The 24831-nt window shown below is 44.1% G+C and overlaps 2 protein-coding genes across 9 annotated transcripts; one reads left to right on the top strand and one right to left on the bottom strand.

Moving 5' to 3' along the window:
- Positions 1–984: 984 nt before the first annotated feature.
- On the bottom strand, positions 985–18258 carry DDX3X (DEAD-box helicase 3 X-linked). Of its 2 annotated transcripts, XM_053936069.1 has the most exons (17): positions 18106–18258; positions 15937–15994; positions 14905–14955; positions 10198–10321; positions 8901–9041; positions 8716–8815; positions 8032–8167; positions 7593–7678; positions 6868–6966; positions 6632–6792; positions 6308–6452; positions 6048–6192; positions 5551–5732; positions 5343–5460; positions 4769–4925; positions 3810–3937; positions 985–3508 (listed from the first exon to the last, which is right to left on the bottom strand). In XM_053936069.1, exons 1-17 carry the CDS (start codon positions 18148–18150, stop codon positions 3426–3428), a joined length of 1959 nt encoding a protein of 652 aa, XP_053792044.1. In that variant the 5' UTR covers positions 18151–18258; the 3' UTR covers positions 985–3425. The 2 variants fall into 2 exon arrangements, with proteins under 2 accessions (XP_053792044.1, XP_053792045.1); XM_053936070.1 differs by lacking the exons at positions 14905–14955; positions 15937–15994 and having other exon boundaries at positions 18106–18217.
- LOC128784464 (splicing factor, proline- and glutamine-rich-like) lies at positions 17943–23989 on the top strand. 7 transcript variants are annotated; one of them, XR_008429497.1, is made up of 3 exons: positions 17943–18070; positions 20346–20489; positions 22813–23989. XR_008429497.1 is itself a non-coding variant. In XM_053936079.1 (2 exons), the coding sequence occupies exon 1, from the start codon at positions 18415–18417 to the stop codon at positions 18883–18885; it is 471 nt and encodes a 156-aa protein (XP_053792054.1). In that variant the 5' UTR covers positions 18375–18414; the 3' UTR covers positions 18886–18909; positions 22813–23989. The 7 variants fall into 7 exon arrangements, 1 of the variants encoding a protein (XP_053792054.1); XR_008429498.1 differs by lacking the exon at positions 20346–20489; XR_008429495.1 differs by lacking the exons at positions 17943–18070; positions 20346–20489 and adding an exon at positions 18375–19086.
- Positions 23990–24831: the final 842 nt, after the last annotated feature.

Raw genomic sequence — 24831 nt, forward strand, 5'->3', positions numbered from 1 at the left:
CGGGGGAGGGAAAACTGCCTTTGGAGGATATTTAAGTGCATGTTGCACATCCAGGGACACTGCATGACAACACAAAGCCCTGCATGATGAGGTTGATAATTAATGCAAGTCTAAAGCAGGTAAATTTAGTGTGGTCCAGTCAGTGTGCTCAAGGCAGCTGCTCCTGCAAGCTATCCTGGGAATCAGTCATCTCCATCCTGTCCATTATTCTCCAAGGCCCATACACAGTACTGGACTGGTGGGGTAGATTTCATTTCCTGTATGGACCCAGGATTGCAGGGGCACTTCACACCTCCACCAGTCCTTACCCCATGCCATTCACCTGCATCACACTTTTATGGATCAGAGGTCCCAGGTATTACTTCCCCCCCCCCCTTTCCTTATTCACCAGAAAAATCACAAGTTTCTACAGTCATTTCAGCACCAAACTCAAAACCTAGGCTCTTTCTAAACCACTTTCTCTCAAATGAGGCAAATTTATTTCACTTCAAAGAAACTGGAAACACCTGAATCTATTCCTTCCACTCTACTCCCTTGGATATTCCAATATTTCACCTCATTTTGGCTTTTCAATACCTAGGAACAACGAATAGGTATGACATCAAAACTTAAAGCTCTCTACAAGGCACTGCTGTGAAATTCAGAGGGACAACTGTGAGATGAAGTCCTGAGCAGCAAGGGGCTGAGGAACCAAACCCAACTCCACAAGGTTTAATTAGGTTGTTACAGCCAAACTTGTTTCCCCTAATGAACAAACCGAGGTGGTTTTTGTCTGTCCCACCTCTGACACTTGACAGTAACTGTGCACTGTGGGGCACAGGCCATTTTAGGTTGTTTCATCTAGAGCCCTGAGCCCGGCTGCCATCTGTCACCACTGACGTGTGCCACACTAGAGTCACCTGCTTCCAGAGCTGCACGTGAATGAGACTGCTGGGGCTACAGAGCTCATAAACCAGGAGTGACGCTTCACAAATGAGTAGACTGTGCAGTTCAACTTTTTTATTTTAATAAAATCAAGAATATGCACAGCACATGCAGTGCTAGCATCTAAACTAATACAATAAGCAATTCTAAACCTACAGTGACTTGAAGTTCAATTTTCACATTCAGCAAGTTTAAATCCATTCTTGCATATTGGTTTGAATCCTTGTATCTGAACTGAAAATATTGCTGGCTGATAAAACTTGCTAAAATGCACAAGTCACTGATTATGCCAATACAACAAAGATAACCACATGTTTGAGGATTGCAATGTGCCAGACATTCACTGAAAAAAAAAAAAACACACAACTAAACAAAACTCACGCAACAAACATCTGAGAATCTGGACACTTCACATCAGTGTTTAGAAGTGTTTCATAAATATCTTAAGACAAGTGTATCAAAACCTTGGCATGTTTAATTTTAAGTTGCCAATTTTTGTTTTACTATCAGAAAGTTATGGCTATACTGCCAATGCCGGGTCTGCTTAATTTGACTTAAGAGTTTAATATGACTTAAACATTAAAAGCTCACACTACCCCGAAATATATAATTTCACGCATACGGTGACATTCAACATTCAAGTGCCAGTGTTTTTGTACTGTCTTTTGGTCAAGTTTCTTTAAACTTTCAAAGAATCACTTTTAGGCTTACAAAAATAAATATTTGTCAAAAATGTTCAATAAATATTACACAAAACTAGCAGCAAAAAGTATCTAGAAATCTGTCGTGTGCAAATAGTTTTCTTCCCAGCTATCATTCCCATGGTCCCAAATAAGTTTTAGAATCTATTTCCTTCTCCTTAAACAAGCTGCGTTCAATCTCCAAGAGACAAAATAAGATTGGAAGTTAAGGACACGCACACAAGACATATATAAAATTCTCTGAATGTGCAATAAAAGAAGTATTTTGTAAAAAGTTATGGGCAAAATGTACAAGGGCCTAAACCTAGACTTGAAATAGCACCATAACAAATGACCTCAATACTGTCAAGTGCACCTACTTAATAAAAGTTTTAGAACAAGGCACAATACACTTGAAAAAATCTATTGCACTTTAGGAGATTTTTGCCATTTTCCTATGCCACTGTAGATTAGTTGTTAAATGCTCTGGCCGCAAAGTTAGCACAGAAATTCCAAGTGGCAGAGGCATTTTTCTGGTGGACAATACTTATCTTTGGCCAGATTTAGCATAACAGACTATAAATACAATGGAAACCTATGCAACTAAAACTGACTAAAACTGCACTTTAATAGCAGAATTGAAACCTTGTGCAGTTTATGTACATTTCCAACCTCTGTGATCTCAGGTTTGTTTGTTACTCTTCTGGAGCCATTTTACAAAGTCTACAGTAAGCCAGTTTAACATCTCCACGCAGCTTGAACAGAGTAATGTGAATCTGCATTAAAATAAAGCCTGCTGCATAATTCTTCCTGTTCATACCCTCTTGACCAAAAAACATCAACACTAGCATGCGTTATTAGACCAAAAATTCAGTCAGGCCCTTACGGAGGACCAATCACTGCCATGGTCAGCCATTCTACCATTTCAATTTCATATGGCAGGCATTTTTAAAAAGTCTAAATAGATGAATTCTTCTAAAAACTATTTCAAGTTATCAGACCTTTAAACGTTCCCTGTAATGTTCTGCCCACATTTGGCTAGCTCACATTAATGATCTGCCTAAATATTGAAAAAGGAATTGCTGTATTTACTTGCATTAACTTCAAAAACAGTGCTTTTAATGTATGCATGTATCCATACATCATCTCATCATGACTGGAATGGCTTATTAAAGGCTATCAGGTTCTAAGTACCTATCCAGGATAGAGTGAGCAAATCAGAACTTTAACTTAGTACAGTTTTGCCACATTAGAAACTAATTGCATTGATATGCTTCAAGATGTTTTATTTTTCAAATCTGCAGATACCAAAAGCCCTAATGCAGGCTACCGCATAAGTTTTTCTTTGTAATATTATGGATGAATCAGTGATTCCTGTTTAAGTTGTATCACACCTGTGTGCCAAGGTTTGATTTTAGCCCAAGTTCAGTAATTTTTATTTTGTCAAAACAATTGATATCTTGAGCATTACTGAGCCAACAGGACATCAAAATAAAAGTTGTCTAAAGTTAAAGGCACAGTACATTAACAAACAAATGATCCTCAGTCACAAAATTATAAATGCAGTTTCTGGGTGGGGATGGGTGGGAGGGGAGTTAATCCTGACTACAGCAATAAGAGTCTTCAAAACCACCTTCGAGATAGGGCTACTTGTTCCTTTATTTCCATCTTGTGACCTTGAGCTCCCTTAAAAAAAATTTCAGTGGAGAATCACAGCTGGTAATGTACTGCGAGTTCTTGAAGCTACACAAGGTATAGTCTGGCTAAGTTACATGTGGTTTCCATATTAGCTTGTTTGGTGGGCTATCTGCTGCAAGCAGATCAGTTGCCCCACCAGTCCACCCCCTGGGAGTTATAGTTTCCTCCATATCCATCACTGTTGTAGAAGCCTCCATAACCACCACCTATGAAAGGCAAGAGAAAGTGATGCTTAATTAACTCTACAGATTTGCACCTTTACAACAAGAAAACAGCCCAGGTATCTGTTGTCTGTTAAAGAACCCCACCCAGCAGTACTGTCAAATGCACAACATTAACACTGGAAAGGCAGGCAGCGTCAAACTATCAGTCAGGTAACCTGCACTGGCCTAGATCCAAGCAGGATGCTGAGACTGCATGACAAACACCAGATGATCTCTTACTCAAACATTACATCCAGTTTTACCCCAGCAAGCAGTTCGAGTGTAGGTGCCCAGCCCCTCTCACCTCCGAAGCCTCTGCTGCCGCTCCCGCCGCTGCGGCTGCTGGTTGACCGGCTGCTGCTGGAGCTGCTGCTGCCGAAGCCACTGCTCGTCCGGTAGTCCCTGGCTCCGAAGCCTCCGCTGAACCGACTGCTGCAGAGGGCAAGAGACAAACGCTGGAGTCAAACAGGTGACATTCTGAGCTCTGTACACACTGAGACTGACACACTCTGACTCTGGGTACCAACCACAGCTGGCCAACAGCCACTGCTGAGGTGAGCACACTTTAAAAGCATCCCAAGGCTACCTGGAAAGATTTTATTCGGTGAAATCTCTGCCTCTACAAGATTTCCAACCCTTAGTGTTTAAGAGATGGATTTATGACTATCTCTCATGATGTACACGACAAGTATTTTACAAGCATACTGCAAAATGGAAAAGAAAAAACTCACACCAAACCCAATGTGGCTGGATCATGTTAACTACATTAAGAGAAAGTGTTCTCTCATCCTACCCCTGTAAGCCAGTAAACAAAGGTTTGTATTACAGAGTTCCAGGTTTCCACAGCAGAGCTATTTTACAAGTGGCCTCACACCTTCATTCTTTCTTCTCTTCTTGTTTTGTCAGGAAGCACTACATTACCTTCTAAACATCAAAACAGCTGCTTAAGGTACATCTCTGGCACAGGGAGGTATGCATTTCTGTGTTTTATAGCTGCTTTTACAGTTCTAAAATGGTTTTTGATAGCATCATTCTATTTCAGCTGTATCTAGCTGCTCACTTAAGAGGAAAGAGGTTTTATGTGTTAACTGCCTCATGAATAGATAGCACAAAACCAGACAGACACAGTCACCTTTGCACACACCAAGCTCAGCTTATACTGCACTTATCATCCTCTAAATGTATTTTCAGACTGGGAAGAAGTAACAGAGCTGTCTCTTAACAGACTGAATACACATCTCTAGCCAAAGCAGTGCCTCTTACCTCTTAGATCGCCCACGGCTGCCGCCCCCTTTGTGATGCTGCTCATAGGCCATGTTCTCCAGCCAAGATGGTACTTCTTGCTTCGCCTCCACAAGGAGATCAAGCAAGTCCTTTGTAATGTTTATGTTCCTCTCATTGAAGAATGAAGTGGCAAGACCTGAAAGAGATATTCAGTTTTGGCTGCACACAACCCAAGTACACCACAGCACTTAAACCCATTTCACATTCCAGTTCCTTACAGCCAAGCCTGAAAACACTAGAATTACTTAAAGAGAAAGCCATTTGAGATCATTACTCCACCACAGCTAGCCACAAAATCATGTTTACTGACAGACACAGAAGACACCAGGCTTAAATGTAGTAAGAGAGCCCTTTGATGGCACTAAGAACATTACCCAAAGGAACTGGTAAACTTTTCACAGTGGCTACACAGCAGTGACCAGCTTTTGGTCACAGAAGGCAGCTCACAGGCTTCTCTCACGTACTTATTTGAAATTTATTACTCAGCCTATAGGACTGCACTTGTCAACTTAGGTTTGAAGTGCTGTCTGTGAAAATCCCAGGTGATACTTACCAAGGTTTCCTACACGGCCTGTACGGCCAATACGATGTACATATTCCTCAATGTCACTTGGCAAGTCGAAGTTTATGACATGCTTTACATTTGAGATATCCAGTCCTCTTGCTGCTACCTAGTGGTTAAATGATTCAATCAAATCTTAGTAAGATTCCACAGGCCAAGAAATAGTCTCACATGATCAAGTTTTACAGATTTTACTTACTGCTGTGGCAACAAGAATGGGGCTCTTGCCAGAGCGGAACTGGTGCAGCGCTTCCTCTCTGTCCCTCTGGGAGCGATCTCCGTGGATACTTGTACAGGCATAGCCTTCGTGGTACAGGAAGTCCTCAAGAGCATCTGCCCCCTTTTTAGTTTCCACAAACACCAGAGTCAAGGAATCTTTACCTAACAAAAATTAAAGCTCAGGTTAGCAGAAGAAAAGCTGCACAGACAAATACAGGCTCCATAACCTGGTTAATAGGCAGCTCCAATTCTCTGCCCGTTTATTCTAAAGTAACATCACTGGGGAACTCCCTCCCCTTTTCTTGTAACAGATATGCTTACATCAACTTGATACTGGCATTTAACCAGTGCAATACATTCACTGCATGTCAACAAACTATCCTTTCCTTTACCTAATCAATAGAAATTCTTATTGCTTGAGTCATTACATTTGCCTATTCTAAATTTTGCCTCATTTGCTTATCTGCTGTTCTCTACCTGTAGCATTTAGCAGGTCAAGCAGGAACGATCGTTTGTCTGGCTCTTCCACCCATACTACTTTCTGTGTGATGTTCTCAGATGTAGAACCTACTCTGCCAACAGCCAGAAAAATGTATTCATCAAGGAAGTCACGAGCAAGCATCTAAAAAGCAAGAGGAAAAAAAAATCAAAATCAAATTATACTTTTTCGCTCCTTCCAAAGGCAAACTTCTTTGGCCTTATGAGCTTTTTTAAGTATTTAAATTCTCATTAAGTACCTGGATTTCCTTGGGGAAAGTAGCACTGAACATCATGGTGTGACGAACCCCCTTTGGTGGCATAGTATCTTGTTCAACAATTCGACGAATTTGTGGTTCAAACCCCATATCAAGCATTCTGTCAGCTTCATCAAGGACTAGGTACCTAAACAGCAGTAAAAAAAACCTTTTCAGAACACTTTTCTGTAAGCTGTGCTCTGGTGTCTGCACTGAGTTACAAATTCTCAACTAGATATTTAGACAGTCCAAAAGCTACAATCTGAGGTCCTTAACTGTATCCTGGCTTTAAGTCATTCATACATGGACAAGCAACACTTTACTTACTTGCAGAAATCCAGTCCAATCTTTCCTCTCTCCATCATATCAACCAGTCGTCCTGGAGTTGCTACAAGCAAGTGACATCCACGTTCTAAGTCACGGATCTGCTGGCCAATGTCTGCACCACCATATACAACACAGGGGCGAACTCTGGAGCGGTATGCAAACTGTAAAGCAAAGTAAGTTAGCACCAAGAAAAATTCTACTTGAGCTATGTTGTAATAATAAACTGTTAGATATACCTTTCTGGCTTCCTCATAGATCTGTACAGCCAATTCTCTAGTGGGAGCCAAGACCAGTGAGATTGGATATTGCTTACGGCGCCCATATCTCCCGTTCTCCTGAAGAAAGAAACAACCTTGGCATGAGCACCCAAAACACAAAGAAAAAGGCTACTATAGGCAATATTTAAAACAAGTTACCAAGTTTAAGAAAGACAAAGCATGACTGAGAGCCAATTTGAGCACTGCCCCTGAAGACAGCCCTATTACAGCACCCAAGGTTCAGCTATGGGTTACTATGGCAACAGCTGCACAATCCTGGTCTCTACAACAAGCACTGCAATCCCAAACTTCAGCAGCAGAGAAGTAACAGCCACAGAACCAGTTACTTCCTGTTCTGAAATTACTATGACATAGATGTGACCAAGTAGCTTTTTGTAGCAAAGGAAGTGTCTTTGAAACTTATGCAACAACAAAACCATTCATTAAAAAAAAAAAAATGGACAGTTATGCATCCAACTCCTCAGGTAGGAAAAAAAGTAATCCACAGCCTAGATTTTTTAACAGAAACATCTGAAGTCTTCTAGAAGTTGAGATGCTTGGCTATCATACCCAAAATGCTGACAACATTTAAGACCAGCTATTGTGTTCAGTAGCACACATCAGCTCACGTGTGGAGGAAAAAAAAACCCAAACCTATGATGCTGGTCCATCGCTTTCCCAGGACTGGGTATTTGAATACTTGCCTTCATTGCTCTCAAGGCATCACCAGGGCCATCTGCATATATCTGGCTCAGTATTGGTAGAAGAAATGCAGCTGTTTTCCCAGACCCTAGCAGAATACAAGCCAGTATTATTAAGAGTTACTATCAACTACAGCACTAACCCTGTATCAGTAGCACATTCCCAGTAACACCTGCATTGGACTATGGCTGCTACTTGTGGCACTGGAACACCCTCAGCAGCCCAAAACCCTGAAACAAATGTGGTTTAAGACATGAACACATCTCAGGACAAACACAGTAAATCTAGTCAAGTCACATCTAAAGTGGATTCAAGACTAAAACTAAAATTAGCTTCCAACACACAACTATTTTTACACTGCACAGAGGTTCTACCTCTTACCTGCAGTAATACAGGACCACACTTCTACTGTGACTAAGCAGCAAAGAGTTATTGACTTACCTGTCTGAGCACAGGCCATTAAGTCTCTCTTTTCTTTAATAATAGGTATTGCATGTTTCTGGACTGGAGTAGGACGGGTGTAGCGTGTGAGTTCAATGTTTCCCATGATAATTTCTCCCATGTCAACATCACTGAACTGTAAGATATTTACAAGGAGTAAGATCAGAATCCTTCTCTTCAACCACCATGTAACACAACATTCAGTTTAACAAGTCATTCATAAGGTTGCTCTTGTTTCAGCCCTTTATATAGAAATTGCCTATGAAGTTGCAGAGTCACATAGATACTTAGTCCAGTTTTCTAAGCAATTCTTAAGCCAGCCAAGCCTGAAGTGCAGACTGCACTAGCACACACACTGTGCTCAGCCTAACACTGTCCATGCCTTAGCAGCTGCTCCCCAATAAGCACCTCCGAATCACTTCCACTTCTTCACAGGTTCACTGTTTAAGGACAAGTTCCAGTTAAAAAGTAAGCTATGAGTGTTAACTGGCAGAGCTTACACAATTTCTTCCCTTAGTTCATCATATGCACCCCTCTTCTACAAAACACCCTAGCTGTAGGAAGGGAAAACAATGTTTCCTTTCCTCCCTAAACTCCCTAATAAAGACATCAAAGCTACCCCATGCAAAGTAGTCACTATTAGATATATTAGCAAAACAGACTTTAAAAAAAATAAAAACTTACACTTTCAATATGTGGAGGACAGTTGCTGCCTGTTGCTTCAACAGGAATATCATCATATTTCTCAAAGTTAATGCCAGTATTGCTTCCTGAAAAGAGTTCCCTAAAAACAGAAGAGGAAAGTATTTTTACTTGCTGGAATTATCAAATGACCCTCTCCTATGAATCAGGAGTATTCTATGACTTACTGTTCTAGGCGTTCACTTGGGGGAAGAGGCTTAGACCAGTCATCCTCATCTGATTTGTCACACCAGCGGCTGTTCCCGCCACGGTCAAATCTGCCGAAGCCACTCCGGTCATAGTCCCCGCCTCTGCCACGCTCCTCATATCTAAATACAGCACGAGAATCAGACCACCCTTCCCAGGCAACAGGGGCTACTGACATGCAAAATCAAAGCCGTAACAATGCAGCAGTGTATGCCCTGTGTATTACACACACAAATGTGGAACGACTCAAAATCATCAGGTTATCTACACTTGCTTCTTGACCTAAGCACAGAAATTAGTCCTGGCCATCAGACCAGGTCACATTTTTCTGTGTCAGACAGGAGAGTTTGTCATGATTTCAGAGCTATTGGCTTAACACAGTGAACTTTGTTTCATCAGTTTTATTTGATGAAGCATAAAACAGCTATCTGCCAGTGGAGCGCAATCCAAGTTGCTCAGTCTTTGCCATTTCTTTGTAGGGAGCTCTGTTTAAACCACCTAAGCAGCGTTGTTTTCTATTCCCCCCACCCTTTCCTCTGCCTCATTCTACACAGGTTTCCCACGTACCCTTCAGGGCTGCAATTTGTTCCTTTATTCCCCCACCGCACATGTGACCAAATACCTCCATTATGTCATATAATTATTTCATAAAGAGGGAGCTCACCTGTATTACTGACTTGGAAAGAAGGTGGAAGAAGTCCTTACCTCAACTGTTTAGTTTTTGGCCTGGTAAATCATGTTTGAGAAAAGTCTGGATACAGGACTAGGTCAGCTTTACTAAGTAGTCGGTAAAGGTCACTCTCACCACACTTGTGCATACAACGCATGATGTGTGTAAGACTGCTCAAGTAAGGCAGAGAACCTGCAAGAGTCTCACCCAGTTTTATTAACTACACTTTTTAAACAAGAAAAAAAATTGAAATAAAAAAAAAATCCATAGTGATGTATTGTGTGTGCTCCCAACAGCTCTTCATGGTTCTCCTGGAAGCAGCCACCCACCTAGCACTTCTTTGGTGAATGCTGAAGTCAGCCAGACACTACAGCTGCAGTGAGTGGCTGGTGGTAGACTACAGGGCACATTTTTCAACATGCAAGCTGCCCATCCTTGAAATCATGTAGCTTTAAAAGCAAGGCACTCTCCCTCTATCCTCCCCTCCCAGGCTCTTCCTACCTCATGCTGCTCACACCTGGAACTCTAATTTTAACATCAAGATTACAAGTGCAGTGCTAGAGCCGAGACAGACTTCATGTGCAGCACCCAGACAAACAAACACTTGCCTCCCTCCTCTGGATCCGGTCCCACGGTCAAAGAAGCTGGATTTCGCGTCGCGGTCGGAACGCGCACCAAAGCTGCTGTAGGCATCCTTGTCTCGTCTGGAGCTCCAGCCACCGCTGTCGAAACCTAGCAGAGAAAAGGCATTTCAGCCAAACATTGCACAGTCCAGGCTTTTGCAAGAAAAAAAAACACTTCTGTCCAGGAAATCTTCACTGAAAGGTCTATGGGACTGTATTCCTTCATGAGCAGAAGATCCATGAATGTTAAGACTTACTCAACAAGGGACTGAGCTTTTCTCACCACCCATCAGAACTGAAATTTCTCCCTGCATGTACAAGCATGTTGGGTTTTTTCAAAAAACATACATTTGCCTTAATACAAGTACTTCAGATGCCTACCCTGGAAAGATGGGTATCAGAAGAAACTTTAAGATGCTAAGTCTTGCCAAGCCTTATCTATGCCATCTCTCCAACAGAAATCCTTGACTACACATTTAATTTTTGGAGGTTAACAAGGCCTCTCAGAGATCAAAAAATGGTATCAGAAATCCAAACAGAGATTAGAATGTTTTATCATACTGCAAGTACACAAAGCAGTGTGATCTGCACAGACTATAACTAACAGCACCATACTCAGAGAAGGTATATGGAGCTCTTCACAACAAATTAACCACACTGAATTTTTCCACAGCACTTTTACCTTTGCCTACAGTAGGTGCCTACTTATGTATGTTAACTCAAAAGAATACAAAGTGCCTCAGCTTGCCAATACCAGAGTAAAAAAAATCTCACTTTTATTCTGCTACCAGGGCCTGTGAGGTAGCAGAAACATGAAGCTTTGAACATAGCTCTGGTACCAGACTAAGAAATTAAAAATTCTCTTTCAGAGGTCCAACCTCCCCAACTTCGTGTAACATATTTTATCTCAGCTATGGGATTCCAGCAGAGAATAAGTTAAATAACAGAACAGATTAACAAATAATGTCACTCTTGTGAGCATGCTTTGCCAGCTCCACAGCACAAAACCAGTCCAGACCTATTCATGAGACAATAACAGCAATCACAGAACAAATTCATTCCAAAGAAAGGGGTTGTTCTAGGCCCAATCTCTCTGAAAAGGTTTTGCTACCAGAATTACCCTGCCTTTTTCAATGTTCTCTAAAGTGCCATTCACCTTGCCTCTCTTTTTTTTTAATTAAGAAATTCTAGTACCCAGAAATGTACTGGTCACAAGGGAATTTTTAAAACTGTTGTGATAACTGTAACTCTTTGGTCTGGATAACTGAAACAAATAGCAAAAATAATCCAACCATGAAGTTTTAGCTCACAAGATCATGGAATGTGCTTCAAGACCTCCAAAGTGCTTTAAGAAGCAGTATTAGTCCTTCAAGATATTAACATCAAGGAAGTTATTTTGGCTTGTTTAAAAGATAGCTAAATACAGATTTTATGATGAGTAACTTTCAGACCACTACAACTATTTAGATATGTCATCCTGCCAAGGGATCTAACAGCAGTGGTTACGACAGAGCCATATTCAGGGACACAGATGTAGCTTCTTCACAGTGAAAAAACTCAGCTGACACTATTTCAATTCTTCTACTAAGCCTGAGAAGCTCAAAGAGTCAAAATTTTATACTCCAAATAGCCAACAAAGCAACCTCATTCACCTAGCTCTTTACAGCACTCATCTCTGAAGCCGGTACCTTGCCATAATTTTAAGGTAGCGCAGCGATTTCTACACCAAAGACAGGTGTGCACATCCTGCTTCACCAAATCCAGGCCTTTCAGGCTGGCATTCCTACTCTGACTTTATCTGTGGATCAGCACAGAACACAGGACCAGGCCATACAAGTCAATTCTAAGTAAATGACAGGCTTAACAGTCAGAATTTCAGACATCAAATGGTAAATTAAAACTGGAAGTAAACGCCCTGAGAAAACCCATAATAGACCAGAGATCAACTTCACTTTAAAGAGAATGACTACAATGCTGTGCAAAGACTACCGGGAAATTCCTTGAAATGTCAATGCTTTTGGTTTTTTTAATTAAAAACCTGTAGAGATTCCAAGCATGTCTTCCTCATTGCAGGGATAAGACCTCACTAGGTTATCAACTTCCAGAGCAGTTCTGTACTCCTTGCACCTATGAACAGCATTACAGCTGTCAATATGTCTCCCTCAACCAGCATTTCAATTCACATTTTCTAACATTAACACAGATCACTGCCAGGTCACTTGAAAACCTCCCACATACAGTAGCAATAATTTTTTTTTTTTTTTAAGATGGAAGAAATAGAATGATAGATTCCTTTAGGGAGGGTAGGACCTTTAAGATGAGTTAACATTTACTTTTTCATCTACTACAGATCAGATTACAGTTTAAATATCCAGAAGCTGCTTCCAGGAAGTTTAAGAAGAAACTTACATGACAACAAGCTTTAGTATTACTAAGTGAGCTCATGGAAGCAAGACACTTCATCAGGCCAGGCAGCCCTGCATACTAAGCTCCCACAGCTGAGAAACAGAACTGCCGTTAGGTAGCCTAAGGACATTATTTTTATGCACGCTGTTATTTCCTGCACTTCTGTACTGCCCTACTCCCCACTGAGAAAGCTAACAGATTAGTGTTAGTGGGACAGATCTGGAGCTAAATGGAAGATTTTTTCCCAATCAGGTTACCACACTTGTAAGGCTGCTTCAGGAGTTTGTTGTGTGGTTAAACACTACCATGCAAGGTTGCTGCCTCATGTCTAAGCTTTGACAAATCAGTCACTAAAAATTCCAAGGAACAGCCAAAATTCAGAAGTTCCAACGCAGTTGAAGAAATCATTGAGTTATGTAAACAGAAGTAAACATCACTTTAATGGAAGTACAACTGTACAACACACTTCAAATCATCCTACAAGATAGCTCAGCTTTACAAGCCCAAACTAATGATGCTTCCAACAAGGTGCTGAACTGGAACTTTTCTATTCTGCAATTATGAACCTTGTCACAGGGAACCAGGAAGATGCCGGTGGTACAGCACCCAGACAGGTTTAAAGGTAATTTTTTAAATTAGGTTTACCAAGGAATGTTGGCAGCCAAAGTTCTATTAACTGGACAAGCCACAGGTCAGATTATGGTCTCACGACCTATTTACGTTTTTGCAAGGTGAAGTTGAAGTCCCCAGAAAAGCCTCATGTAATCACACCCACACTGCCATGTCTGAACTCTGGTCTTGCAGACAAGAAAGTACAATGCCAGTCCTACACATTATAGGTCATGGCAGAACTCAAGGTTACTGCACCTTTTACCCACAAAACCTAGGTACTAAACATCATACAAGAAGAAATCTATGAACAGCAAATGTTCACCACCATCTTAAAGCTGTCTCCTGCTTTTGAGAAAGCTGCACATTCCTCAGGTTTGGCAAGTCAGTTTCTTGCAAGACTGCTCATATTTGAGGTCAGTGTGACTGAGAACAAGAGCACTGAACTGGCTGCCAACCAGTCCTTCTCCTTTTCCTAGAACATTCAGCTCTGGTAACACACTGCTCATCACTTGGTGCTTCAGGCCATACTTCCTTCACATAACAAAAAACCCAAACAAAAGAAAAACCAAAATAAACAACCCCAGAAAAACAGAAAACAAAACAAAACCCCCAAAACCCTGAACACCCAGCAAACCCACTAGCAGCTTGGACACGTAAGAAGGCAAGACAAAAACAAACTGGTCTTTCTTCAAATGGTTTAAGGCTAGAACAGAGCATTTTTCATCTAGTCAGATTTAAAGTGACATAGCTCCAAAAGCACTGTGAGATGTATTATTATTGCCCTCCCACCCACTAATAATGGAAGCCATCCTCCTGCAGTATTGAAAAGAATCTGTGGAAGTCTACAGCCTTAGAAACAGATGAGATCCAAGTCCTCCCATGCCACAAAACCTCAATTCTTTACATTGTAGCACTGCAGGAAGCATTTTGGCTGCTGCACTCTGGTATATTTCAATAGGTGTTAGAGGAAATGTTTCTCTCATATCCACCCAAGTCACCAGACATGACAACTCGTGCTGCAGCACCTGCTCCCTTGGGATCTTACACTGAAAGGTCATGATTTACTTCACTGAAGTGTTCCAAGAAACTTTGCTTCTGTATTATGTTCTGTTTAGAGATTCAAATGGAAGATGGAAGTGCCGTTTCTCAGCATAAACCCCTATGTAAACACATGACCAAAACAGGTCATGTACTTCTTGTCTGCTTCACCAACAGCCTGCATTTCCTTCTTCAAGTACTCCCAGGGGCTTCCATAAAAACTGCAGGAAGCTGAACAAGGACAACATCTCTTTGTGTAAAAATATACACTTACTAAGTGAAACTGTGCTGTTTGTTCATAATAAACAACTGATTGCTGTAAGTCCCACAACACAGTCACAAGCAGAAAAACTAGTACCCACAAAATCCATTCAGACTAACACTCAAGATTACACAGCAAGTTAAGATGGGAGACTCCACCTTGCTTCAGTCACAGCTGATTGTTACACAGACACAGAAGGTATTTTATCAGCCAGATACTGAACTTGAGCTTAGGATGTAAGGTGGTGAAGGGATCTAGAAGAGCACACTAAAAGGAGAAGATGAAGTTGCCATGTTTTACACGGGACAGTCAAGCAGTCTGTGCAATTGAGATGCAAGAGCCAGTTCGGTGTTGCCAGAGTGTTTGATACATACCCTGTTTTGAAGCTTCCCTGTTCCGCAAGTGAGGAGGAATGTATCGGCCTTCTAAAGGACAAAAGAAAGGCAGTGTTACAGGCCCGTGGTGTCAGCACATCTTGAAATGCTCATCTTGTCAACAACAGCTTCTGCTTAGTAAAAACATCTGCCTTTAAGGCCTCTTACAGCAGTTTAAACAAGAATCCTTTAACATAGCACTCAGTAGCATGCTCTCAGTTGAAGTTTAAAGGTCTTGCATACCCATTTAGGCAGCTGGTTTAAGGCACAGATGTCTTGTGTTCCTCTGACCGAACCACAAACCCATTTATGGGTGTTACACCGTCTACGACAAAAGCCTGTCTTCCTAGAACCCACTGAGGCTTACACTGGTGCCAGATACTTGAGCAGCTCAAGACGTTTACTCTGACATTGAAATACTGCCACTCACAGTATTACTACCAGTATTTTTCCTTGCCCTTAAATTCACCCATCCCCTCCATTCAGCTCAGCTCAAATCAGAAACCACAACGAAGTGCCTCTGAATAGCATTCCTCATTTACAACCCAGAAACATCTGTGTGCTAAAGCAACATGAATGAGAAAATACCAGCCACAAGCTGAATGTGAATTCCTGGAAGATTCTCCCCTCTTAACATACTTTAGCCTTGTATATCAATATCACTTCCTATTCAGTGAATTGAGATCACCAAAGTTGACATTCCTACTCTACCTGGTATTTTAAGAAGACAAATCACCACATTACTACAGTCAGTGGCCTCAGATGAGAGGCAACTGAAAATCTGGGACAGAACTGGAACACTGAGTTCTCTCAAGCTAATTAAGTGCTTCAGAAATGTGCAAACATACTGTACCACTACAAAATTAAGTGGTTCTATCTAAAACACACAATGTTTTCAAAGCAAGCCTAACTGGTAACCTCCTATTTCCTCATCAACCTCTGTAAACTTTGGCTTTAGAAACTGCTTTTCACAGCTGCAAGCCCCAATTTCTGAAAGTGTGTTTGTAAGCTTGAGAATTTGCATGTACTTACTGCTTGTAGAGCTTCCTTCACTCTGAGAGTCTGAGGAATTCAAGTCTAGACCAGAAAACTAGAAGAAATAAGACAAGTATCAACATGTTTTATCATGAATTTATGCTAAGATACAAAAAACCCTTTTCATTTATCAGAAACAAGCTACTGCAATTTTTTTTTTTTTATATCGTGCCAAATTCGGTCTCCTATTATTACTCAGGTTGTACCACCTTTAATGTTTTTATACCCACCAATAAACAAGACACCCGGACAGGCAGCAAGGCCAGCAGAGTATCTCATACCCACCAAACCACTACCACAGACTTCTGCTTCACACTACATGCAGGCTAAAGAGCCATTTTAGATAGACTGAATTTCTGTCTATTTCAGTCAAATGCATTCGGATTTGGGTCAGTGACAAATTTTTTTTGCTACAGAAACTTCAGCACAAGTAATGCCAATTTAGTTGGGCACTTTACTTGTAGAGACTCAAGGTATTTTTAGCTGCATTAATACTACTAAGACATTACAGTCTTCAAGCTTAAGGTAACTACTGCTCCCAAAACATTAGGTCATGTCTGCCGACATCTTCAGCAAACACAATTTTTTGGGTTGTTTTTCCAAAAAAATCCCAGCCTTTATAGCCTTCAGTCTCACAGTAAAGTTTTCCAAAAGATGTTCAGTTCATGCAGTGCTGGCGTGCCACTCAGAGGGGTTAAGTCAAACACAATATGGACTCATTTCAGCAGAAAGCAGTGGAAAACTGATAAAGCTTACGAACCAACTTATTACAGTTGTTTGCCTGCATGGCAGGGATTACAAACACGTACCAGAAAAATAAGGCACGTTTAAATACAAATAAATTTTGCATTGTACGGAAGTATTTTCCAACATGAGCTGAATTAATCCAAAGCAAAGACTCCAATGCACTGTCCTTTCTGGTGCTCAGCTACATGAGCTGCCGCCAAAAGACATTCAATTCTTTAAGAATTCTCCCACGGCTGACCTCGTAACATCCTCTTTAAAGCTACCACTTAAAATGCCATCTTTCTAGCTGATTGAAGCATCAACGTAGGGCTTATTTTTAATAGCATTTTAAAGGCTTTCTACTAGGTCAAGGCGGCTCTCCACAATCAACAAGAAGCGATGGATGAATCTTCTCGCACTCGATCCCCACGGTGGGGGCAACACTTCCCAGGCGCTGCCTCGGTGGCGCAGCCCCGGCGCCATCTCAGTGCGGCACTGCGGGCTGGATTCCCGGCGCAGCAGGAGCAGCTAATCCGGCTGCCGGCGCCCGTCACGTGTGGCGCGGGGGGGGAGCGGGGGACAAGAGAGAGGGGAGGGAAGGGAAGGACCGTCTCCATGACCTACTTCGCGGGAGCGGCCGAGGGCGAGCGCTGCCCGGCCACGGTCCCGCTGCAGCAGACTGGGGCTTTTCCTGCCCCTGCCGCCTTCCCCGAGGGTTAGATAACCATCGATCCCGCCCAGCGCGGGGAGGGGGCGGGGGGATGTAGGAATGAAAAGGAAGACACTAATATAAAATGGTGCGGACCAACACGAGTCCAGGCCCAACTGCGTCACCGGGGCCCGGCGGCACCGGAGCTCGAACAAAGGCGGCCGCCGGCGCCGCCTCCCCGGGGAAGGGGCGTCACACAAAGCGCCGTGTCGTGTGTGTGCCCCCTTCCCCCGCCCCGCACAATGGCGGCCATTGACCGCCCCTTCCTCCTCCTCCTCCCCCCCCCCCCCGCGCCGCAGTTCCCGCTGCGGCCGCCGGGAGCCGCTGCCGCTCCCGGCGCTCCCACACAAAGCGGGTCCGAGCGCGGCGCGGGGGCCACGGGGCCCGAGCGGCACTGGGACCGGGCCGGGCGGCACCGGCGGCCCCGCACCCCCGCTACGCCGCCCGGGCCGTGGGGACTACGCACCCCCGCGGGGGGGGCCCGGCGCGGCGCGGGGCCGCCGCACGGCGTTAACTGCGCAACGACCGAGTGCGCCACAACAGGCCGCGTGGGGGGGGGGGGGGGAGGTGGAGGTTACCGCGGGGGGGATTGCGACACGACCGCCGGGAAGCGAGAAGCGAAGCCCCACGTGAAGATTCCCGACCATCCCTGCCGCCCTCCCTGCCCCAAGAGCCTCCGCCGCGCGCCTCCTCCGGGTAACGGAGCGGCCTTTCCGCTTCTCGTCCCTCACCTGCTGGTCTAGACTGAGGGCATTTTCCACCGCCACATGACTCATAACGAGAGATCGGTCTCGGGCTCGTCCCGCTCCGCCTCGAGAAATGGGGATCCGCTGGGCCGGGAGGTCGCTGCCGTGGGTGTCACTGGTTCCGCCACGAATCGCTGCCCTGACTGAGCCCCCCCCGCCGCGGGCCCGGCCTTTATATAGGCCCCGCCCCCCGCGCGCCTTGCCGCGCGCGCTGACCTCAGCGCGCACGGCGACCGCCCCCCCCGCCCTCTCTTCCCGGCGCTATCGCGAGAACTCCGCGCAGCCCAGTGGCCGATGGTGGACGCGCTCCCGGAGATGTCGCGAGACTTCGGGGCGCCGGGCCCGCGCGGAGTCTCCGGCGGTACCGCGAGGTTTCCCCTCCCCCCGCTCCCGCCTGGCTCTGCTCGGGAGGAGAGCGGCGGCGAATTCTCGCGAGATCACGACCCCCCTCCCCACACACAACACACTGCCTGCGCCCCGCCGTCCTTTTGTTCACCGCTCTCGCGAGAGCGCCCCGCGCGCGCGGCCGAGACGCCGCTAGAAGGAGGCGGGCCCTGGGTCACGTGGGTGGGCGCCGCCGCCATCTTGTCGCTCCCCCCTCAGCGGGCAGTGGCGCAGCGCGTAATGGCGGCGCGGCAGGAGGAGGGGCTGCTGCGCCCAGAACGCACCGGCCTGCCTCCCCCGCCTGCCCTTAGAGCAGGCCCGGACACGCCAGCCTGCGGCTCTGTAGGGCTCAGACCATCCCTTGTGCTTGCTGCCCTGTGAGCCGCTCCCCCCAGCACTCTGCTGGTGGGTTCCAGTAGTCATGTCACATCTTCATCAGCTCTTTCTCCAAGCCCCTTAGCCATTAAACGTACTGACGTGCCAAAGGACTGCCCGTATTTTCCCTGTAGCGTCAGTTTTGCCGGCTATCTCTACATCCCCACCTTGGATCAGATCTTTTAGACTGTAAGCATCAGTCAAACAGTAAGCATTGAACTATCATTAGGAAAAAAAAATACAAATAACCCCATTCCCTTCTCTTGCAGCCTGCTGACACAGAGAACAGTAAAGCTGCTTCCTTGAATTTGGGTCAGTAAAAGTACTGACGAACGTGCTTAGGGGACCAGAACACGGCCAGGGCTCTGAAGTCACAGGGAAGAGGACATGGGGTTTGGCTGTCCTTGATCCACACATAGCAATTATTCCTCCATTTCCATCCTCCTCAGGCTCCTACCTCTTCCAAGAATAAAACCACAGGGAAGATCCATTCTCCAGAAGGATGATTCACCATGGGATGTAAAAACAAGACAGAACTTTTCCACAGTACTTACACATTAAACAGCCCATCTCTGCCTAGGTTTTTCCTGCCCTTAAAATTGGAGCTCTAGAACCAAAGTCTTCCTGATGCAGAAATTAGGCCCTATGGGACAGGGTTTAAACAAGATTTAAAAGATTTAAACATCCACAAACAAGTCCTTGAACGAGCAACACATGCTCCTCACAGACAAACCGCTCAATTCTGTGATGCTCTGGTCTTAAACAAAACATTTACCAGTCCCCTGCTTTCATAACACTTCTCAAGCCAGCTACAGCTCCAGAGTTAAAGATTTATGCTTGTATTTCTTCCCCAGGTGCATCTATTTATATAATCTAAAAGCTCACAGGTTTCTTCATTGAGGCTTCCTGACAGTTAAAAGGAAAATGTTTTTGTATTTTTTAAGAAGCTATTACTGGATGTCGGCCCAAATTTTGGTTTTTTTGAAAGCAAGTTTCAAGTAATACTTTTAATTCCTTTTCTTCTTACAACTTTGCAGACAATTCTAAATTCTAAACAATTCTGCAGTTCCCCTCATTCATATACACTAGAAAATTACATTAATCAATCCTTTGCTATTTTGGAAGCATCACAGCAATTTAAACCCTGATCCTGCAGTCATGGAAGTCAGTTCTTGGGAAAGTCAGTTTTCCCTCCAAGTTGCCATCTGCACTAGGCAGGACTATTCTCAGTTTCACTTTTAATTCTCCCACAGCTGACTCAGACACAATTCCCTGGAGGAAGCTGAGCAGCTCATGAGCACTTGAGTCTACACCGGAGTCCTCACAAGCCCTGCTCATGTTAAACTCGGCAAGTTTTTGCCAATGGGCTCAACCAAGACTCCTCAAAAGCTGTCACTGCCGGGCGCTTGGACACTCAGTTCTTAAATCCCAGCAAATTCCCAAATCTGGTATTCCTTCACCTGCAGAGCCCCATCTGGCAGGCGTTCTGAAAGACTCCAGTGGAAGCCCCAAACAGCCAGAAACAGCCAGAAAACAGCCAGAAATGCAACTTTCTGAGTCCTGAGGAGTTTGCCTTAGGAAGCCAGTATCACCCACTGCCACCAAGCCATGTATGTGTGCTGTGAATTCAGTGTGTTTATGAAGTTATATGTGACTTTTAGAGTGTTTTTACCCAATGCTGACAGACACTGACCTTGTGTACACAAATTTCCTTATCTGTATTGAAACTATCACTGGGTCCTGCATTACTGACCACCTTAACAAGCAGATTGCTCATTGTACACAGCTATGGACTCACTTCTAAGGAAAGGAGGTATTTTACTAATGGTAAAGCAGCTCAGACATCCAGAGTGTGATAAAAAATGATCCTACCATGGATGCAATTCTCAAGTCACAGTAGTGAAGACTTGTTTCTTGTTCTACACAGCTGCCTATGAGGCTAAGAACCCATACCCAGTATTTTTGTGAGTCTTTCCTACTGTAAGATGGCAAGGTAATAAAAATATAAATTTAACATTGTCCAGCCACAAATTAGCAAAGGGATTTGGACAGCAGTGAATATCTCTCATTAATATCAGAGATCTCTCTTTAGCAGCATAATTTCCACATGCTCTATCTGATCAGTTCCCAAATTTCTGGGGACATTTTTCAGCATCAAAAGGCAGAGTCTTATTCAGTGTGTGGGGCCAATGGTTCCACTCACTGACATTACCAGTGATTACTAAACTGTGCCTGGCCAGCATTGGACAGAATTCTTACAAAATATTCCCCTATGCTGAAACACTTTGTTCTATCACTGCCTTTGCTGAGTACACCTCTATCCTCAATCTTAGCACATAATGCCTTTAACTGACGTGAAGAATTAAAGGCAATCTGATTAAGAGCTGCTCTGTCCTTTGGCCAGTGTGCTGCCACCCAAGCCTTGCTGGCTCCCCATCCCTTGTCTCTCCATGTTCCAGACTGGTAGGTGGAATGCACACAATTGATTGGAGGGTGCTTAGTGAAGAGCAGACTCATGATTATTCTCAAAGAGATGCCTGGAGTTTGTTTTCAAGCTTCAAAGAAATTCTCATCTTGTCCTGAAAAACCACAAAAGACTGTTTACAGAAAGCAAGGACTCTTAGCTGAAAGGAGAGACAGAATCAGGAAGTTTTATAACTTATGACTCTAGAACAGGGGTACACACAAAATATTTAGTCACGTCAAACATACACTAGTCCTTATTTGAGGCAGCACTCAAGGCTTCTCTCTCTCTTTTTTTTTTTTTTTTTTTTTTCCTTTCTTTACTGAAGTCCTGTTTTTATTTTCTGTAATGGTTTAGTGACAAGATAAGTAGTCACAGGCTTCTGTGGGAACTGAGGAAATACAAGCATAGTTTTGTTCATACTTCTTCTTGTTACGTGAGGATCAGACACAAGGGAAAGTAAGGCCATGAATGTGGATTCAAACTTTTAGGAGATGGAAGAGAGAATGTTTTTTGACTAAAATGACAAGGGTTGTTGTCGTGAGTGGAAGAATGAATGGAGATAATGTGGCAATTCTCTGAACATTGAAAATTTCTGAGTTGGGCTCTATTTTTTCATATCTCTAGATTCCTTGCTAGCTTGAATTTTAAAAACCTTAATCATTTTTATCTCTCTGCATTCAGATTTCTTCATCATCCCCCCTGGACTCCAAATTATATTGCCTCCCTCTTTCACTCTCCATGTTTATGCACTGCTTTGTCTCCCCAAATGCTGTTTTACATGATCCAATTAGATTAAGGGCTTGCCTGCACAGGAAAGTTACACTACTATTAATTTGCAGTTTGCTTTAAAGAAATTATGTTAAACCTGGGCAAAAGGCCATGTGGACTCTCTGGTATTCTCTGCAGGAATACAAATGGCTTACTTCAGGTTAGATCAGGTCAATTAGGAACAGGAAGAACTTGCAAAGCTGTAAGTTTTCCTACATCAGAACGAAGAGAGTCCAGCAGCTCCTTCTGCAGATTGTAACCTCCAAATGGGAAGAAAGGCTGGGGGCATGGTCCTGATCTCTGCAGGAGCCACAATCTGCTGGACAGAGGTAGCACAACACCAGGTGACTGCTGCTGTCACTGCCCTGGCTCAGGCTGTGGAGCAGCTCTTGCCCACTGCAGCCTTTTTCTTACCAGGATAGCCCAATCCACAGTACTCACAGGACAGAAGTAGGGACTGCTGCCTCTGTGCAAGGTATTTCCTTCCACTCTGTTCATGTAGGTATTAAAAACTGAGCCCTTTGAAAAAAAAAAAAAAACAAAACAAAACAAAACAAAAAAAAAACTTACAGTATGATGTTGTTCAATATGGCAAAGTCATGAGTATCCATCTACTGCCCCTCTTTGAATGAATGCCTGGAGTTAACTATTGGTTTACAAGTAGATTGTAATTTTACGAGTGTGCCTTTCTCTTTTAGGCAAGCCCAAAGAAGAGAAGATGAAGACAAAAGAAGAGAGACTCATAGCAGCAAGAAGAAAGGAAAGAAACACATCAGTAAATCCTGGATTCACATTCTCATTGTGAACTGGTTTGAACTAGTAAGCTCATAATTGCCTAAATCAAAATAGGCACCCAGTCAAGATGGCTCCTACATTAATCAGCATCAGTTATACTTGAAGGAGGCACTAATGTTTCTCATTTCAGTTTCTGTAAGCCTTTTCTAATTACCATTTCTAAATACCAAGTGCAACTTCTATGTTATGTAACATATATGTAACATTAGAGTCTTCTTTGAAAGCCTTTCAGAGCCTCACTGAACAAGTACCACTTGCCAGCCCTCTCCCCTCTGGTGTGCAGGGGTTTGACTTCAGCTGCCAGCTGTGAGCACCTGGCAAGGTCTGACCTTTGCAGATGGTGGTTGTGCAATGTGGTGCAGCTGCCAGGAGTGCTTGGGTTGAGAGAGTGGCCTCAGCCATCTGAGGAATGCCCAGTGTTGCTCCTTATTAATTGAGAGGGTGACTCTGACAGCTTAGAAATGCCTGTGGGATTGTCAAGGTCCTGAGGACACTCCCAGCTCCCCACAGCCCTGCCAGGAATTGAAAGGATGAACCATGAAGACCATGAAACAAACCCAACACTGGTCTTTGGAAGAAAGGGGAAAGAAGGTCCCTCTTCCTATTTTCCTCGCTGTTGCTGCGGTGTTGGTTCTGTCACTTGGCAGGGGAAGGATCACCAGCAAGGGAATGGGGGTAGTGTAGGGACTTGTAATACAAAGGTTGGTGGCCTGAGTTAATGTCACCAGGTTAGCAGGTCATCAAGACCACAGGGCATTGACCTGCTGTCTCTCAGGGCATTCGGATATGGAAAAAGCGTGATTAGTCCTGATGACTGCCAGAGCTGAGACAGGTGGAAATACTGACAGTTCCAAACAGCTACAAAAAGATACCCAAACCCTGTGCATAGTCACCAATCCAGGAATAACCCAGGACTTCAGAGCTGGAATCCCTTGTGTTCTCTATGGCATCACACAGATCCTGGATCCATTACGTGGACACAAGCTTCATATTGCCTGGATTTTTGGTTAAATGGCTTAAACATGCTGGCCTGGTGCCTGGTGGCTGCTCTTGTGAGTGTGAGAATAGAAATGTGGCTGAGTGAAACCTGTTTTGTTTCTGGTTTTATTTTAAATTAAATCACTTTCTTCCCCTTCCTCCCTCATCCCCACCTCTCCTAACATTTTCTACCTTGTTTATACAGTGGTGGAGCAATATTTCCTATAGAGGAACAAGGAGTAGTAAAGAGGAGCACCCAGAAGCATAATCTTTCAGATGGCAGCAGAAAAAGAATCTGCCATCAGAAAGGCAGGTTTTATTTAAAAATTTACTGTCAGGAGAAAAGTCTCTCTTTTTTCTGGATGGGTCTTCAAAGGCCACCCTGTTCCTCTTGCTGGCTTTGGTCAGCAGTTCAGGTCACAGCTGGAGGTCTGGCCCACTCCCTTGTAGGAGGCTTAGCTCAGGCTTCAATGTGCACATTGCAACCTTTCCACTTAAATAATTAAAGGGTTTTGGAGACATCTAGTCCATCACACTGCCTTAAGACTAAATATATCTGTCCACTCTGGGTGGATGCTCATCAGACTGGATCTCCAGAATACCAACTGCATCCCCAAACTGGGGGAGGGCTCCCAACCCTGACTGGCCTCTCCTAAGGGGCAGGGCCCAGGATGCTGTCACATCACCACAGCCACTGCTCCCCAGCTGTGAGGAAGGAACCCCTGCTTCATGCTGAGACTGAAAAGCTGCTTAGTGAGGCAAGGGCTCCCAGCTCCTTTCAGACACCCACAGACACGGTGGAGCTGTAACCCTCCCACCCCTTTCCAAGGCAGGCAGTTCAGTGCCTGCAGTGAGGTAGGAGCTGCTGCTGCTTCTCTGTGAGACAGCAGCTCCTGGTAGCTTCCCCACTGTGTAAAAGATGGAAAAATGCTGCTGTTCAGTGA

This window comes from Vidua chalybeata, chromosome 2 (assembly GCF_026979565.1).
Source record: "Vidua chalybeata isolate OUT-0048 chromosome 2, bVidCha1 merged haplotype, whole genome shotgun sequence".
Lineage (NCBI taxonomy): Eukaryota > Metazoa > Chordata > Aves > Passeriformes > Viduidae > Vidua > Vidua chalybeata.

What these genes read in the sequence shown, in the direction of transcription:
- DDX3X (XM_053936069.1), bottom strand. Translation starts at nt 18,150, where the DNA reads ATGAGTCATGTGGCGGTGGAAAATGCCCTCAGTCTAGACCAGCAG. An exon ending in CCAAGTGAACGCCTAGAACA is followed by an intron (nt 8,816 to 8,900) that starts GTAAGTCATAGA and finishes TTCTGTTTTTAG; the next exon opens with GGAACTCTTTTCAGGAAGCA. An exon ending in AGGCCGTGTAGGAAACCTTG is followed by an intron (nt 4,926 to 5,342) that starts GTAAGTATCACC and finishes TATCTCTTTCAG; the next exon opens with GTCTTGCCACTTCATTCTTC.
- LOC128784464 (XM_053936079.1), top strand. Translation starts at nt 18,415, where the DNA reads ATGGTGGACGCGCTCCCGGAGATGTCGCGAGACTTCGGGGCGCCGGGC.